General features: G+C 48.4%; 1 protein-coding gene across 1 annotated transcript in view; it reads left to right on the top strand.

The window, feature by feature from the left end:
- LOC139565525 (glutamate receptor ionotropic, NMDA 2B-like) overlaps nucleotides 1-13,942 on the top strand; it is a 102,798-nt gene that overhangs the window by 69,966 nt on the left and 18,890 nt on the right. Inside the window, exons 6-11 of the mRNA XM_071385937.1 lie at nucleotides 1,390-1,582; nucleotides 7,398-7,512; nucleotides 9,292-9,500; nucleotides 10,449-10,620; nucleotides 12,887-13,040; nucleotides 13,330-13,455. Of these exons, the coding sequence (XP_071242038.1) occupies nucleotides 1,390-1,582; nucleotides 7,398-7,512; nucleotides 9,292-9,500; nucleotides 10,449-10,620; nucleotides 12,887-13,040; nucleotides 13,330-13,455 (969 nt within the window). The remainder of the gene's footprint in view (nucleotides 1-1,389; nucleotides 1,583-7,397; nucleotides 7,513-9,291; nucleotides 9,501-10,448; nucleotides 10,621-12,886; nucleotides 13,041-13,329; nucleotides 13,456-13,942) is intronic.

Here is a 13,942-nt window from a genome sequence, read left to right on the forward strand (position 1 = left end):
CTCCTCTATCCCTCTCTCTCTCCTCCTTCTCCTCCTCTATCCCTCTCTCTCTCCTCCTCCTCCTCCTCTATCCCTCTCTCCTCCTCTATCCCTCTCTCTCTCCTCCTCCTCCTCCTCCTCCTCTATCCCTCTCTCCTCTTCTTCCTCTATCCCTCTCTCTCTCCTCCTCCTCCTCTATCCCTCTCTCTCTCCTCCTCCTCCCCTCTCTCTCTCCTCCTCCTCCTCCTCTATCCCTCTCTCTCCTCCTCTATCCCTCTCTCTCCTCCTCCGCCTCTATCCCTCTTTCTCTCTCTCCTCCTCCTCTATCCCTCTCTCTCCACCTCTATCTCTCTCTCTCCTCTTCCTCTATCCCTCTCTCTCTCCTCCTCCTCTATCCCTCTCTCCTCCTCCTCATCCTCCTCTATCCCTCTCTCCTCCTCCCCCTCCTCTAACCCCCCTCCTCTATCCCTCTCTCCTCCTCCCCCTCCTCTACCCACCCCCCCTCCTCTATCCCTCTCTCTTTCGCAATTCACTTAAACACACTTCTCCTGACGCACAGATATTGCTGACGTATTTAGCATGTGACCCTCCTAATCTTACATCACAGACAATGATGAGCTGTCTGGCACCAATGGCGTGGTTTTGTAATCAGGTCCTCCAATAAACAGTTAGAACGAGAAGGAGGGGCGGGGAGTAGAGGACTACTGCAGTTCAAATGGAAGGACAAGTGCTCATACACCTCCAAGTCAACGCCACTGTCCCCCACTTCCTGTTTACCCCCATCGCTAAGGGAGATGAGATTGTCTAAGTTGTTGCAACATTTTCCTCATGTCCTGAGATGGACAGTTCCCACTGGCTACCAACCAACCAACCCTTTCCACTAGCATGCAGACACTCTAGTTCTATATTATCATTTTTGTAGGGTGACTATAAAAGCCTTGAGAAAGTGTCAACAGAGTGTGACATTAGATATGGTCCTGGAGAGACTGAGCTGTCATCCCAGAGCCCCGTGGGTCTACAGGTTGGATGCTGTCTGTCTATTTCTGTCCAGTTGCCTGGTAATGGATTGGCCAGACCCTGTCAAGCGGGCCGGAGCAGTCGGAGAGGGCGTGAGGATGCAGTTTGACTGAGAAGAGAGGAGAGGGGTGGCTGTCAGTGGTGTGTGGCACACGCCTCATAGTGTGTTTAGCCCCTTGAGTGCATAACCCCTTTTCTTCTACTCTCTTTCTCTATCTCCCTCCTGTCACTGTCTCCTCTGTCGACCGTATGTTATGGATCTCTCTCTTTCTGCTCTCCCTTTCTTCCTATTCTCATCACTCTATCTGTTTCTGCCTCTTCCCTCATCTCTCTCTCTCTCTGTCTCTCTATCCACCCCCTCCTTCTCATCTCTCTCTCTCTCTGTCTCTACAGGTTTAATCTCTGTGTCGTATGACGAGTGGGACTACGGCCTGGAGGCTCGCGTGCGCGATGGGGTGGCTGTCATCGCCATGGCAACCTCCACCATGATGCTCGACAGGGGGGCACACACCCTGATGAAGTCTGAGTGCCACGGGGCCACGGACAAGAAGGGGCCCATTGCTGGGAACCCCAATGAGGTGCTCAGGTAAATCTGGGGCGAATCGCCTATCAACCCTTTGAAATCTTTCAACATCTGCACACACAGAGTAACACACACATACACACACATCTCCCTCCCAAAACAGCCCCCCTCCCCGTGCTGCACCCCCACACCCGGACCCTCTCCTTTCCTCTGCTGGGCCTTTTGAACTGGTTGTGATGCAGAGCATTCTGCCGCGCTTTGCTTTGCCAGCGCTTTAATTGGTCCCAGTGGCGTTTCAGTCTGAGAACAGTAGCCCGTTGCGCTGCTCTGTGGAACTGAGCGTGGTATTGTATTCCGGGGCAGTTCCACCCTACTCTATGTTTTGCCACTCTGCCTCTATGTGTTGGGGGATTGTTGGGCATCCTGTTGGGACACCAAAGTGGGTTTGGCTGCTGTTTCCTCCACTGATTCAGGGCTTGTTGGGAGCGGCTGAGTGCTGTTTCTGTTGCTGTATGACGGCAGCACCTGGGGATGCTCTGAGCTTTCTCTCGCACAAGCATTTCTGGTTGCAGTTCAAAGCCTAACTGAGTCTAGCTCACTTCGGAAGCTCTGCCTGCTGTATTGTCTCACAGGAAGCTGTCAGGTGTCATTTCAGCGTAGGCCTCTTACGTTATGCCGTATTTGTTTGCCACTGCCCAGTGCTTTTAGATAACGGCACGGCTACTAGTAGTCCCCGGTATATTTGTCCTCTGTAATACTCTCCCCAGCCGCCTCTAACCCACTGTTTCATAATAAACTAGGCTGTGCATTTGATTAAATCATGCTGAACTGGTCTCAGATCATGCTCTGGTTTTACTTGAACCAGACCTGTTTGTTGATAACCTCTGTCTTCAGGGGGTCAATGAGCTGATTAGCAGCAAGCCCACAGATAGACAGATAGACTCTTGCTAACTCAATCAGTGCTCCTCTCATGTGATAGATATAGCACTATGGGGCTATGAGAGCAGCATGATGGGATGCCAGGGGTTATCAGACCTATGACAGCCTATATTACTATGTATCGTCATTTTATTGTCGTTTTTAATTTATCGGATAAAAAAGATAAAGAAGTCTATGGCCACTTAAACACAGCCTTTCTGTGTGACTCTAGCTGAAATATGAAACGCGTATGTTGATACCTTGCTGTACTTCCCTTCAGGGTTTTTCACTTATTGAATCCCGGAGAGTTAGGGGACCTGATTGGCGCTATAAGTCATGTGTGGAAAAACAAAATGAAATCCTGTATTTGCCCGAGGTATTTGTCAAGGATCTAGGACACCGGTATAAGGTATCATATGTGAGTGGTGTGTTTTTTTAAATTCTAAATGAATGGATATTTTCTTTTCTTATAAGAGAATCATGTTAGAGTCAGTAGAAACACACCATGGAATACATTGAATTCCTTTTACCTGTACTTTTACATACAGGTAGAGTATGGACCGTTCCATTGGTGGAACCTGAAGGCAGCTGGATCATGGTCTAACAAAGCTGACTCTGACCCAACTAAACATGAACAAGTTACATGTTAGAAATGAGCAGTGTGTTGGAAAAGGGGTCAAGTGCTTTTAAGTGTTGTGGAAATGTAGGTCTGCGGTAGTTTGTCTGTTGGAGAAGACAAATGCTTGAGCAGTATTTTGACCCTGCATGGTCTTTGGAGTGGCCTCTGCCAGGTCCAGTCAGTAGGCAGCTGCAGTCCATAAACTCCTGCTGAGTATCTGTTATGGGGATGGAAGTGAACTACTTCACAGAGCTTTTGGGCGATGGATGTTAAATGGTACCTGTTTATGATGGGGCTTTAATGGAACTGGGTCAGACTGCCGTTCTCTCTTTCTTTCTCTCTCTCTGTCTCTCACACACACACACACACACACACACACACACACACACACACACACACACACACACACACACACACACACACACACACTGTACTGTTCACTGTACTGTATCTACATAATCTGACATGTGGCCTGTGTGTTCACCGTACTGTATCTACATAATCTGACATGTGGCCTGTGTGTTCACCGTACTGTATCTACATAATCTGACATGTGGCCTGTGTGTTCACCGTACTGTATCTACATAATCTGACATGTGGCCTGTGTGTTCACCGTACTGTATCTACATCATCTGACATGTGGCCTGTGTGTTCACCGTACTGTATCTACATCATCTGACATGTGGCCTGTGTGTTCACCGTACTGTATCTACATAATCTGACATGTGGCCTGTGTGTTCACCGTACTGTATCTACATAATCTGACATGTGGCCTGTGTGTTCACCGTACTGTATCTACATAATCTGACATGTGGCCTGTGTGTTCACCGTACTGTATCTACATAATCTGACATGTGGCCTGTGTGTTCACCGTACTGTATCTACATAATCTGACATGTGGCCTGTGTGTTCACCGTACTGTATCTACATAATCTGACATGTGGCCTGTGTGTTCACCGTACTGTATCTACATAATCTGACATGTGGCCTGTGTGTTCACCGTACTGTATCTACATAATCTGACATGTGGCCTGTGTGTTCACCGTACTGTATCTACATAATCTGACATGTGGCCTGTGTGTTCACCGTACTGTATCTACATAATCTGACATGTGGCCTGTGTGTTCACCGTACTGTATCTACATAATCTGACATGTGGCCTGTGTGTTCACCGTACTGTATCTACATAATCTGACATGTGGCCTGTGTGTTCACCGTACTGTATCTACATAATCTGACATGTGGCCTGTGTGTTCACCGTACTGTATCTACATAATCTGACATGTGGCCTGTGTGTTCAGCGTACTGTATCTACATAATCTGACATGTGGCCTGTGTGTTCACCGTACTGTATCTACACAATCTGACATGTGGCCTGTGTGTTCACCGTACTGTATCTACATAATCTGACATGTGGCCTGTGTGTTCACCGTACTGTATCTACATAATCTGACATGTGGCCTGTGTGTTCACCGTACTGTATCTACATAATCTGACATGTGGCCTGTGTGTTCACCGTACTGTATCTACATAATCTGACATGTGGCCTGTGTGTTCAGCGTACTGTATCTACATAATCTGACATGTGGCCTGTGTGCGTTAATGACACGTCCTCCCCTGGGCTTTATGCGTTGACTAAGAGGAAGGGGTGTATATAGGTGTGTGGTGATTTTACTGAGAGAGAGCGAGCTAGGAGGGCAGTGAGTGGGAGAAGGTGACATAGGCAGGAAAGTTAAACACATTTCACAGCAAAGAACAGTATCATTACAGCGATGGAGAGAAACAGGGGGTAGAAGTGAAGTGAAGAGAGAAATATGGCCCGTCTCCCCCCTCTCTTTTCCCCTCTTCTATCACACTCTCTCTCTCTCTCTGTGAGATTATGGTTCCCATAGCAACGCAGCAGATTGGCTTGGAAATCTTGGTGGTTGAGGGTACCATGGCAACACATTACATATGCTTGTGTGAGTCTCTGTGTCGCCGTTGTCAACGTGTGTAGGATGGTACAGTATACACATTTGCACACAAATACCCCACATGTACATTGTCATGCATAACTATACCATCCTAAACGTTCAAGAGGACACATTCTCCAGTCACCTTGTAAATGGTTTATCATTTATGCAGCATATTCCATAGGCTTTGCGTCGGTGCCAAGGTTGCCTCTGATTCGCATGGCATTTCTAACAGACGGTTCTCTATTATTTCTCCACTTAATATTTCATACTTTATCTTTCCACGTGCAGTAGAGAGAGATAAAAGTAGAACGATTCGGTTGAAGGATATTTGAGAAATGTTGAAAGGACGTTGTAAATCCTGTGTTTTGGACCCGTGACATTTCGGAGCACACAGAAGAAGAATGCTGTTTGCCAGTTTGCATCTACCTGTTTACCTATCATGTCATTCTATCAAGCGAATCCACACTCTCCCACTCTCCTACACAGATCATACCAAGGTGCAGCGGTGTACTGTATACCTCTCGTTACGCAACATACAGGTAACGGCCAAAAGAAAACACCATAATAAAGTGTTTAATAGGGTGTCGAGCCAGAACAGCTTCAGTGCACCTCGGCATAGATTCTACAAGTGTCTGGAACTCTATTGGAAGGATGTGACACCATTCTTCCATGAGAAATTCCAACATTTGGTGTTATGTTGACGGTGGTGGAAAACGTTGTCATGCTCATCAAACTATTCAGTGACCACTCAGGGCATTGTCATCTTATGTGGGCATAGCCATGGTAGCCAAAATAATGGCCTGCCCAGCATTTCTATACATGACCCTAAGCATGATGGGATGTTAAGTGCTTAATTAACTCAGGAACCACACCTGCTTTCAATATACTATGAATCCCTCATTTACTCAAGTGTTTCCATTATTTTGGCAGTTACCTGGAGATGTCACAGTCAAACGCTCCCTCTTTCGTGTGTGGATGTGTGTGGATGTGTGTGGATGTGTGTGGATGTGTGTGGATGACAGGGGCTGACGTGTGAATGTGTGAATGTGTGACTGTGACTCCATGCTGGCATGCTGAGGTCTGTGGAGAGCTGCTCTGTGTGGAGAGGAAGTGAGGGGTCGGGTCCTCAGGGAAGCAGATGGGAGAACATTGATAGTGGTGAGCTTTTCTAGTGGTTCAGTATGTGTAGTTACTGGTATGCAGTGTGCCGGTCTGCCTGGCTAGTGTCGCTGGGCATGTTGTTGGGCATGCTGCTTAGCTCTCAATGCAGAGACCATTCAGTTCAGGAGGGTAGCACAAAAATGAGCGTGTGCAGTACGGACACACACACACACACACACATACACACACACAAACACACACACACATGTCACTCTCAGCTCCAGTCATGCCTCATTGTTGTCATTTATTTATTTATCTATGTATTGTGTGCGTGGTTTTGAGGCAGAGTGTTGCCATGGAAACAGTAACCCAGGAAAAAAAAGAGAGAGAGGCAGAGAGAGAGAGAGAGGCGGAGAGAGAGAGGCAGAGAGAGACAGAGAGAGAGAGGCAGAGAGAGAAGCAGAGAGAGAGGCAGAGAGAGAGAGGCAGAGAGAGAGAGAGAGAAGCAGAGAGAGAGAGAGAGAGGCAGAGAGAGAGAGAGGCGGAGAGAGAGAGGCAGAGAGAGAGAGAGAGAGAGAGAGAGAGAGAGAGAGAGAGAGAGAGAGAGAGAGAGAGAGAGGCAGAGAGAGAAGCAGAGAGAGAGAGGCAGAGAGAGAGGCAGAGAGAGAGAGAGAGAGAGAGAGAGAGAGAGAGAGGCAGAGAGAGACAGAGAGAGAGAGAGAGAGAGAGAGAGGCAGAGAGAGACAGAGAGAGAGAGGCAGAGAGAGAAGCAGAGAGATAGGCAGAAGAGGAGAGTAGAATGGGAGGTGGCAGAGAAATAATTTGAGCTCACCTGACAGAAACACATTCTCACACACACACACACACACACACACACACACACACACACACACACACACACACACACACACACACACACACACACACACACACACACACACACACACACACACACACACACACACACACACACACACACACACACACACACACACTCTTCCCACACACACTGGCACACATATATCTGACAGCTAGAAAACAGAGAGAAACCGCTGACATGAAACAGAGGCACATTGGAAGGGGTTGCAATGTCATGATCAGCCAGGAGACTGTTGCAGTGCTGTATGCCTCCTCACTGCAGCCATACAGTAGACATGCTCCCTGTTCTCATCTATCCTATTCTGCTGTATTCTATTTTATTCTATTTTCACTGCACCCATATCGCCACTCTACTCTGTGTGTGGGAATAAGAGCCTTACTAATCTGAATCTCTGTTCCTGTCCAGGTACCTGATGAACGTGACGTTTGAGGGCCGGAACCTGTCCTTCAGTGAGGACGGCTACCAGATGCATCCCAAACTGGTCATCATCCTACTGGACAAGATGAGGCAGTGGGACAAGGTAAGGCTTCAGCTCTGTACGGTGTGTCTGTGTGTGTGTGTGTGTGTGTGTGTGTGTGTGTGTGTGTGTGTGTGTGTGTGTGTGTGTGTGTGTGTGTGTGTGTGTGTGTGTGTGTGTGTGTGTGTGTGTGTGTGTGTGTGTGTGTGTGTGTGTGTGTGTGTGTGTGTATTTCTACGTCTCTGGCGGTGTGTGTGTGTATGTGTGTGTGTGTGTGTGTGTGTGTGTGTGTGTGTGTGTGTGTGTGTGTGTGTGTGTGTGTGTGTGTGTGTGTGTGTGTGTGTGTGTGTGTGTGTGTGTATTTCTACGTCTCTGGCGGTGTGTGTATGTGTGTGTGTGTGTGTGTGTGTGTGTGTGTGTGTGGGTATTTCTACGTCTCACTGTGTGTCTCTTTCTTTCTCTTGCTCTACTTCTTCCACCTATTATTCTGTATTTTTCGCCCCTCTCTAATCGTGCTCTGCAATCTATATTCTGTCCTCTGATCAGAGAGCAAGGTGACTCGCCTCCCCTTCTGCATCCTCTCCTCTCCTCTCCTCTCCTCTCCTCTCCTCTCCTCTCCTCTCCTCTCCTCTCCTCTCCTCTCCTCTCCTCTCCTCTCCTCTCCTCTCCTCTCCTCTCCTCTCCTCTCCTCTCCTCTCCTCTCCTCTCCTCTCCTCTCCTCTCACTCTCATGTTTAATTCTTAGCTTGACTTCCAGCCAGACCACTTTCTTGGATTCTAATGAGTGCAGGTTTCCACCCCTTCTCTCTTTCTTTCTTTCTCTCTCTCGCTCTCTCTCCTTCCCTATTCCTCTGCTCTTTTGAAGTAGTTCTGAAGCTCTGGAGTGTCCGGTCCAGTTTACACACTGTGAGTTGACTGTAACCCTTCCTTCTCTGTCTGGAGGTATCCATCTGGCAAGGATCCATCTGGCACCGGGGCTCTGCAGCCGAGTCAGTCTGCTGCAGCCTGACAACTTTCCTCTCTGGGCTGTGTGTGTGTGTGTGTGGGTGTGTGTGTGTGAGCGTATGGGTCTGTGTGCATGCACGCACGTGCACCAACTCCTTGTCCATCTCCCATCTTGACAGGCCCAATTAGTTGATCATCCATATACATTTACACCCAGCCATTCCCTGAAATAAGTGCCCGTTAGCTGCTGTTGGAGTAGAGGGCAAAAGACAGAGTCTTCAGGTATGATTTGTCGGCGGCAGTGATGGTGAAAATTGAGTAAATGATGGTGCTAATTCAGAGCTGGGGATTGGAGGGTCCTCCAGGAATCGAGTTGGACACTCTGGTCCAGGAGTGCTTTCATTTGCATACGAATTATCTCTCCTCCCTCTCTACCTCTCTCTGTTGTCCCCCCTCGCTCTGAATTCAACTCTCTTTCCCCCGTTCCTCTGCCGTCCTTCACGTTAACCTTTCTCCTACCCAGTGTGCTATGTGTCCCAGTCCTCGTCTCTGGTTGCTCTCTCCCCAACCGCCTGCTGACGTGATAGAACAAGTCACAGTTGTTCAACTCACTCTTCTTCCTTTCTTTCTGTCTGTCTTTCACTCATTCACTCACTCTGTCCCCTACTTTTTTGGTGTTTGTTTAAGGCTTATTAATGCTTCCTTATTATAATAAAAATAGTAGCAGTTTGAATTTAAATGAATTTTTCAAGGGGCCCATTTCCATAACGCTATTGCCAACTAAATATGCATTGGCAAAAAGTCCCCCCAAATACAAAACATCAATCTGAATCCAAACCAGAATTCCAATGTGAACACAGAAGCCAGCCTTATGGAGTGTGTTTGCTTACTGTCTCAGGTGGGGAAGTGGGAGAACGGCTCCCTGTCCATGAAGTACCACGTCTGGCCTCGCTTTGAGATCTACTCAGGGGCAGAGAGCCGGGAGGACGACCACCTTTCCATCGTTACGCTGGAGGAGGCTCCGTTCGTCATCGTGGAGGACGTTGACCCCCTCAGTGGCACGTGTATGAGGAACACTGTGCCCTGCAGGAGACAGCTCCAAACAATGTGAGGGGAAAACTCTCCACAACACTGTCTAATGTCACGTACAATGTCTATTACACAATGTATATCCTTAATACTAATGTAATGTGTATAATACCACAGATATTCTCACAATTCCACAACAATGTATTCAACTATAATGCAAAGTATTGATGTCAAAGCAGTGTCCAAGTCTATAATTTTAAGCTGTATAATAATTCTAGTTATGCCCCTTATAGTGTTCCACAGTATCCACCATAAAAGCCTTTAGACCCTCAAACTCCATTCTTACAGTACATTATGAGTATCTGCCATCTGCCTCCAGTATCTCTACATCTGTACTGAGTTGTATTAAGCCTCTAACTGTCTGGGTACGTCCTGTCCTGTGTCTCAATATGTTCCTCTCTCCACCCTGTCTCACTCTGCCGTGGCAACATGGCCATGATGGTATCCAAATCCAGGCTAGCGGGGTAGGAAGAGCTCTGTTAAAGTCTCTAGAAAGCCGAACGCTTCAAGCATGCTGATAATGTTCCCCTCCGTCTAATCTCTGTCTAAACATACGTTGTTCAGCATGGAAAAAATATCTTTGCCTGCCGCCTCGAGATGTATGAATGCCCGGTGTTAATAAGGCCTATTGTTCTCCCTCTCACCTTTTACATATTTTTTTACGTTTGCTCTGTCTGTCTATTCCTGTTGCACTTTCCCCTACTATATCTCGCCCTCTTCTGTTCCATTGTTTTCTCTCTTCCTTTCCTCCATTTTATGCTACCCTAATTCTCTGCATGCTTTTCTCCTTTCTCTGCCGCTCTCCTCCTCCCTCGCTCTTTCCCTCTTTCCCTCTTTCCCTCTCTCTCTCTCTCTCTCTCTCTCGCTCTCTCTCTCTCTCTCTCTCTCTCTCTCTCTCTCTCTCTCTCTCTCTCTCTCTCTCTCTCTCTCTCTCTCTCTCTCTCTCTCTCTCTCTCTCTCTCTTAGAAATAAAACCGTAGACTCTGGGATCTATATCAAGCGCTGCTGTAAGGGTTTCTGCATCGACATCCTGAAGAAGATCGCCAAGCACGTCAAGTTCACCTACGACCTCTACCTGGTGACCAATGGAAAACACGGCAAGAAGATCAACGGCACCTGGAACGGCATGGTGGGAGAGGTGGGCCTCCGGAGCGGCAGCTAGTCTGTCTGTGTATGATGGTGTCATGGGGGTTAGCTACCTGTGTCCGTCTGTCTGTTTAGCAGTCTGCAGGTATCAATCTGTCAACTGTATCTTATGTTTGTCTGTCTCTGTTTGTCTGCCAGTGTCTGTGTCTGTGTCTGTATCTGTGTCAGTGGCTATCCCAACAGGAATCATGCCCTCTGTTATTAACTTGGAGCTACCTGGAAGGGAAACTCATTCTGAGTGACTTATAGACAGACGTTCCTCGTCCACTTCCATGTCACCAGTTTGTTCATTTGGGCATTAGCTAATGTCAGTCAGGTTAAGTACCTCACTCAAGGGTAAAGAGCAGTCTACCATGAAAGTCCAGTTTGTGTTATAAAGATGTTGCGTAATCGACATTGGTCCCAAGGTAAGGTTGTTGTCAGTTCTGATATACAGCAGTAGCAGCAGCTGCACTGAGGCAGAGAGTAGCAGAGTTTTTACTTTAAAACTTTGTTCTAACTTCCGGAAAGTTCTAATGTTGCCCCTCACCTTGGTAACAGCCCAAAGGCTGTGGGTAAAAATACGTAGTGGAAGTTTACTGTAGCATAGGATGTTCTGGTTGGAATAACCTTACCCTGTCATAGACAGGACTACATATCCACTGTCATAGACAGGACTACATATCCACTGTCCTACTACAGTATAATCCACATTAACAGTATACATTTGAGCCATTTAGCAGACTCTCTTATTCAAAGCGTATCTCACACTCTTAATGACCCCAGATCTGCACACGACGACCGCGTGGATCACATAGATGCCTCTTGACTTACACAATGCATCAGAGCTGTGCATAAAAGAGAGAAGTCACTGCAGGGTTAAAGTTGGTCCCTCCGCTCCATTTTGTGCTGACTTCATTTTGTTCACTGGTGTCGGCATTGATGGAGGGAAGGCAGCCACTAATCCTCGTAATCCAAAATATCTGAGGCAATACTCTTGATTACGTGAGTTTGGCTTCAAACATCGACAGACGTGAACACAGAACACACGCGCAAGAGTTCTCGCTCGCTCGCTCGTTCTCAGTACCACCCACACAGGTCACTTTCATAACGGAGAGAGTACAAGCCGTGGGAGGGAGAGTACGGAAAGAGAGAGGAAGTGGGTACACTGCTGGACAGACTTGCTCCCCCTGGGGACACACACACTAACACAAACAAATCCTTGGCACGCAAACCTACAGACCACAGGTAAAGGAAAAAGTCTCACTCCCCCTCTCTTTCCCTCCCTCTGTCATTCATATTCACACCTTATTAACTCACTCAGTTCTGTCCCACTTTACCCTGGCGCTGTAGGGCCCAGGTATTTAGGGCTAAATATACCTGGAGAGATGGAGGGGCACGAAGAGAGGGATGGAAAGCAGGGAGGAGAGAAAGGAGGAGGCAATGGGGTGGCTATTTTAAGCTCCCATGACCCACTGTGGTAACCCAATTCTCCCTCCCTCGTTCTGTCTCCCTCCCCCCTCATTCTCTCTTTCCCTCCCTCCCTCGTTCTGTCTCTCTCCCTCCCCTCCCTTGTTCTCTCTCTCCCTCCCTCGTTCTCTCTCTCTCTCCCTCCCTCGTTCTGTCTTTCTCCCTCCTTCCCTCGTTCTGTCTCTCTACCTCATTCCCTCGTTCTGTCTCTCTCCCTCCCTCGTTCTCTCCCTCCCTCGTTCTGTCTTTCTCCCTCCTTCCCTCATTCCGTCTCTCTCCCTCCTTCCCTCATTCTGTCTCTCTCTCTCCCTCGTTCTGTCTGTTCTGCCTTCCCTCTCTCCCTCTGTCTTTCTCCCTCCTTCCCTCGTTCTGTCTCTCTCTCTCCCTCGTTCTGTCTGTTCTGCCTTCCCTCTCTCCCTCTGTCTCTCTCCCTCCCCTCCCTCATTCTCTCTCTCCCTCCCTCGTTCTGTCTTTCTCCCTCCTTCCCTTGTTCTGTCTCTCTCCCTCCTTCCCTCGTTCTGTCTCTCTCTCTCCCTCGTTCTGTCTTTCTCCCTCCTTCCCTCGTTCTGTCTCTCTCTCTCCCTCGTTCTGTCTGTTCTGCCTTCCCTCTCTCATTCTGTCTCTCTCCCTCCCCTCCCTCGTTCTCTCTCTCCCTCCCTCGTTCTGTTTCTCTCTCCTTCCCCTCCCGCACTGTGGATCACAAGTCTCCACTTTGACTGTTCTTGATGTGTAGAAACTGTCTCTCATTGACCTTTCTCGTTCTCTCTCACTCCCTCTCTCCCTACCGTCTCTCTCTCCACCTCTCTCAGGTGGAGACGAAGAAGGCCCACATGGCTGTGGGCTCCCTCACCATCAACAAGGAGAGGTCAGAGGTCATTGACTTCTCGGTTCCCTTCATCGAGACAGGCATCAGCGTCATGGTATCCCGTAGCAACGGCACCGTCTCGCCCTCTGCCTTCCTCGGTGAGTGTGACCCACAAACAGACTCTGCCAACGCTGCCAACTTTACAGTATCACCCAAATTTCCGTCCAGTGTGTACTGAGACTGAATTATGTGCTTAACTCTCTCTCTTTCTGTCTGTCTCATTCCCCTCCGATATTTTCTTTCTTACTCCCACTCTCTCTCTCTCTGACTTCCTCTCCCTCGCCTCTATCTCACTCACTTTTTGTTTCTCTGTGTACTCTCCATTTGCATATTTTTCTCTCTCTCGCCCTCCCTCCGTTGGCCTTTCTCTCTCTGCCTCTCTCTCAGAGCCCTTCAGTGCTGATGTGTGGGTGATGATGTTCGTGATGCTGCTGCTGGTGTCGGCGATTGCTGTGTTTGTGTTTGAGTACCTCAGCCCTGTGGGCTACAACCGCTGTCTGGCCGACGGTAGAGGTGAGACGGTCTGGCTCCACACCGGCACGAACATCTCTCTCACAATCGCACACACGCGCATACACACACACATTTCTCTCTCTCACACACACACACACACACACACACACACACACACACACACACACACACACACACACACACACACACACACACACACACACACACACACACACACACACACACACACACACACACACACACACACACACACACACACACACACACACTGCTTTGCACGGTGACCTTCCCCAACTCCCTCATGGCAGCCAGCAAACCCTGACCACCCTCCTCCACAGCCCCTCCCCCTCCTCCTGTCCTCCTGTCCTCCTGTCCTCCTGTCCTCCTGTCCTCCTTCACCTCTCAGAGCCCAGTGCAGGTGAAGTCTCTTCTCATTGATTTCAGCACGCCTCCCCTGGATCTTCATGTATTTTAATGTGGGTCCTGTGTTTTGCATGCATTTCCATATTCTCAGGAATCACATGTC

The sequence above is a fragment of the Salvelinus alpinus genome, chromosome 36 (genome assembly GCF_045679555.1).
Source record: "Salvelinus alpinus chromosome 36, SLU_Salpinus.1, whole genome shotgun sequence".
Classification (NCBI taxonomy): domain Eukaryota; kingdom Metazoa; phylum Chordata; class Actinopteri; order Salmoniformes; family Salmonidae; genus Salvelinus; species Salvelinus alpinus.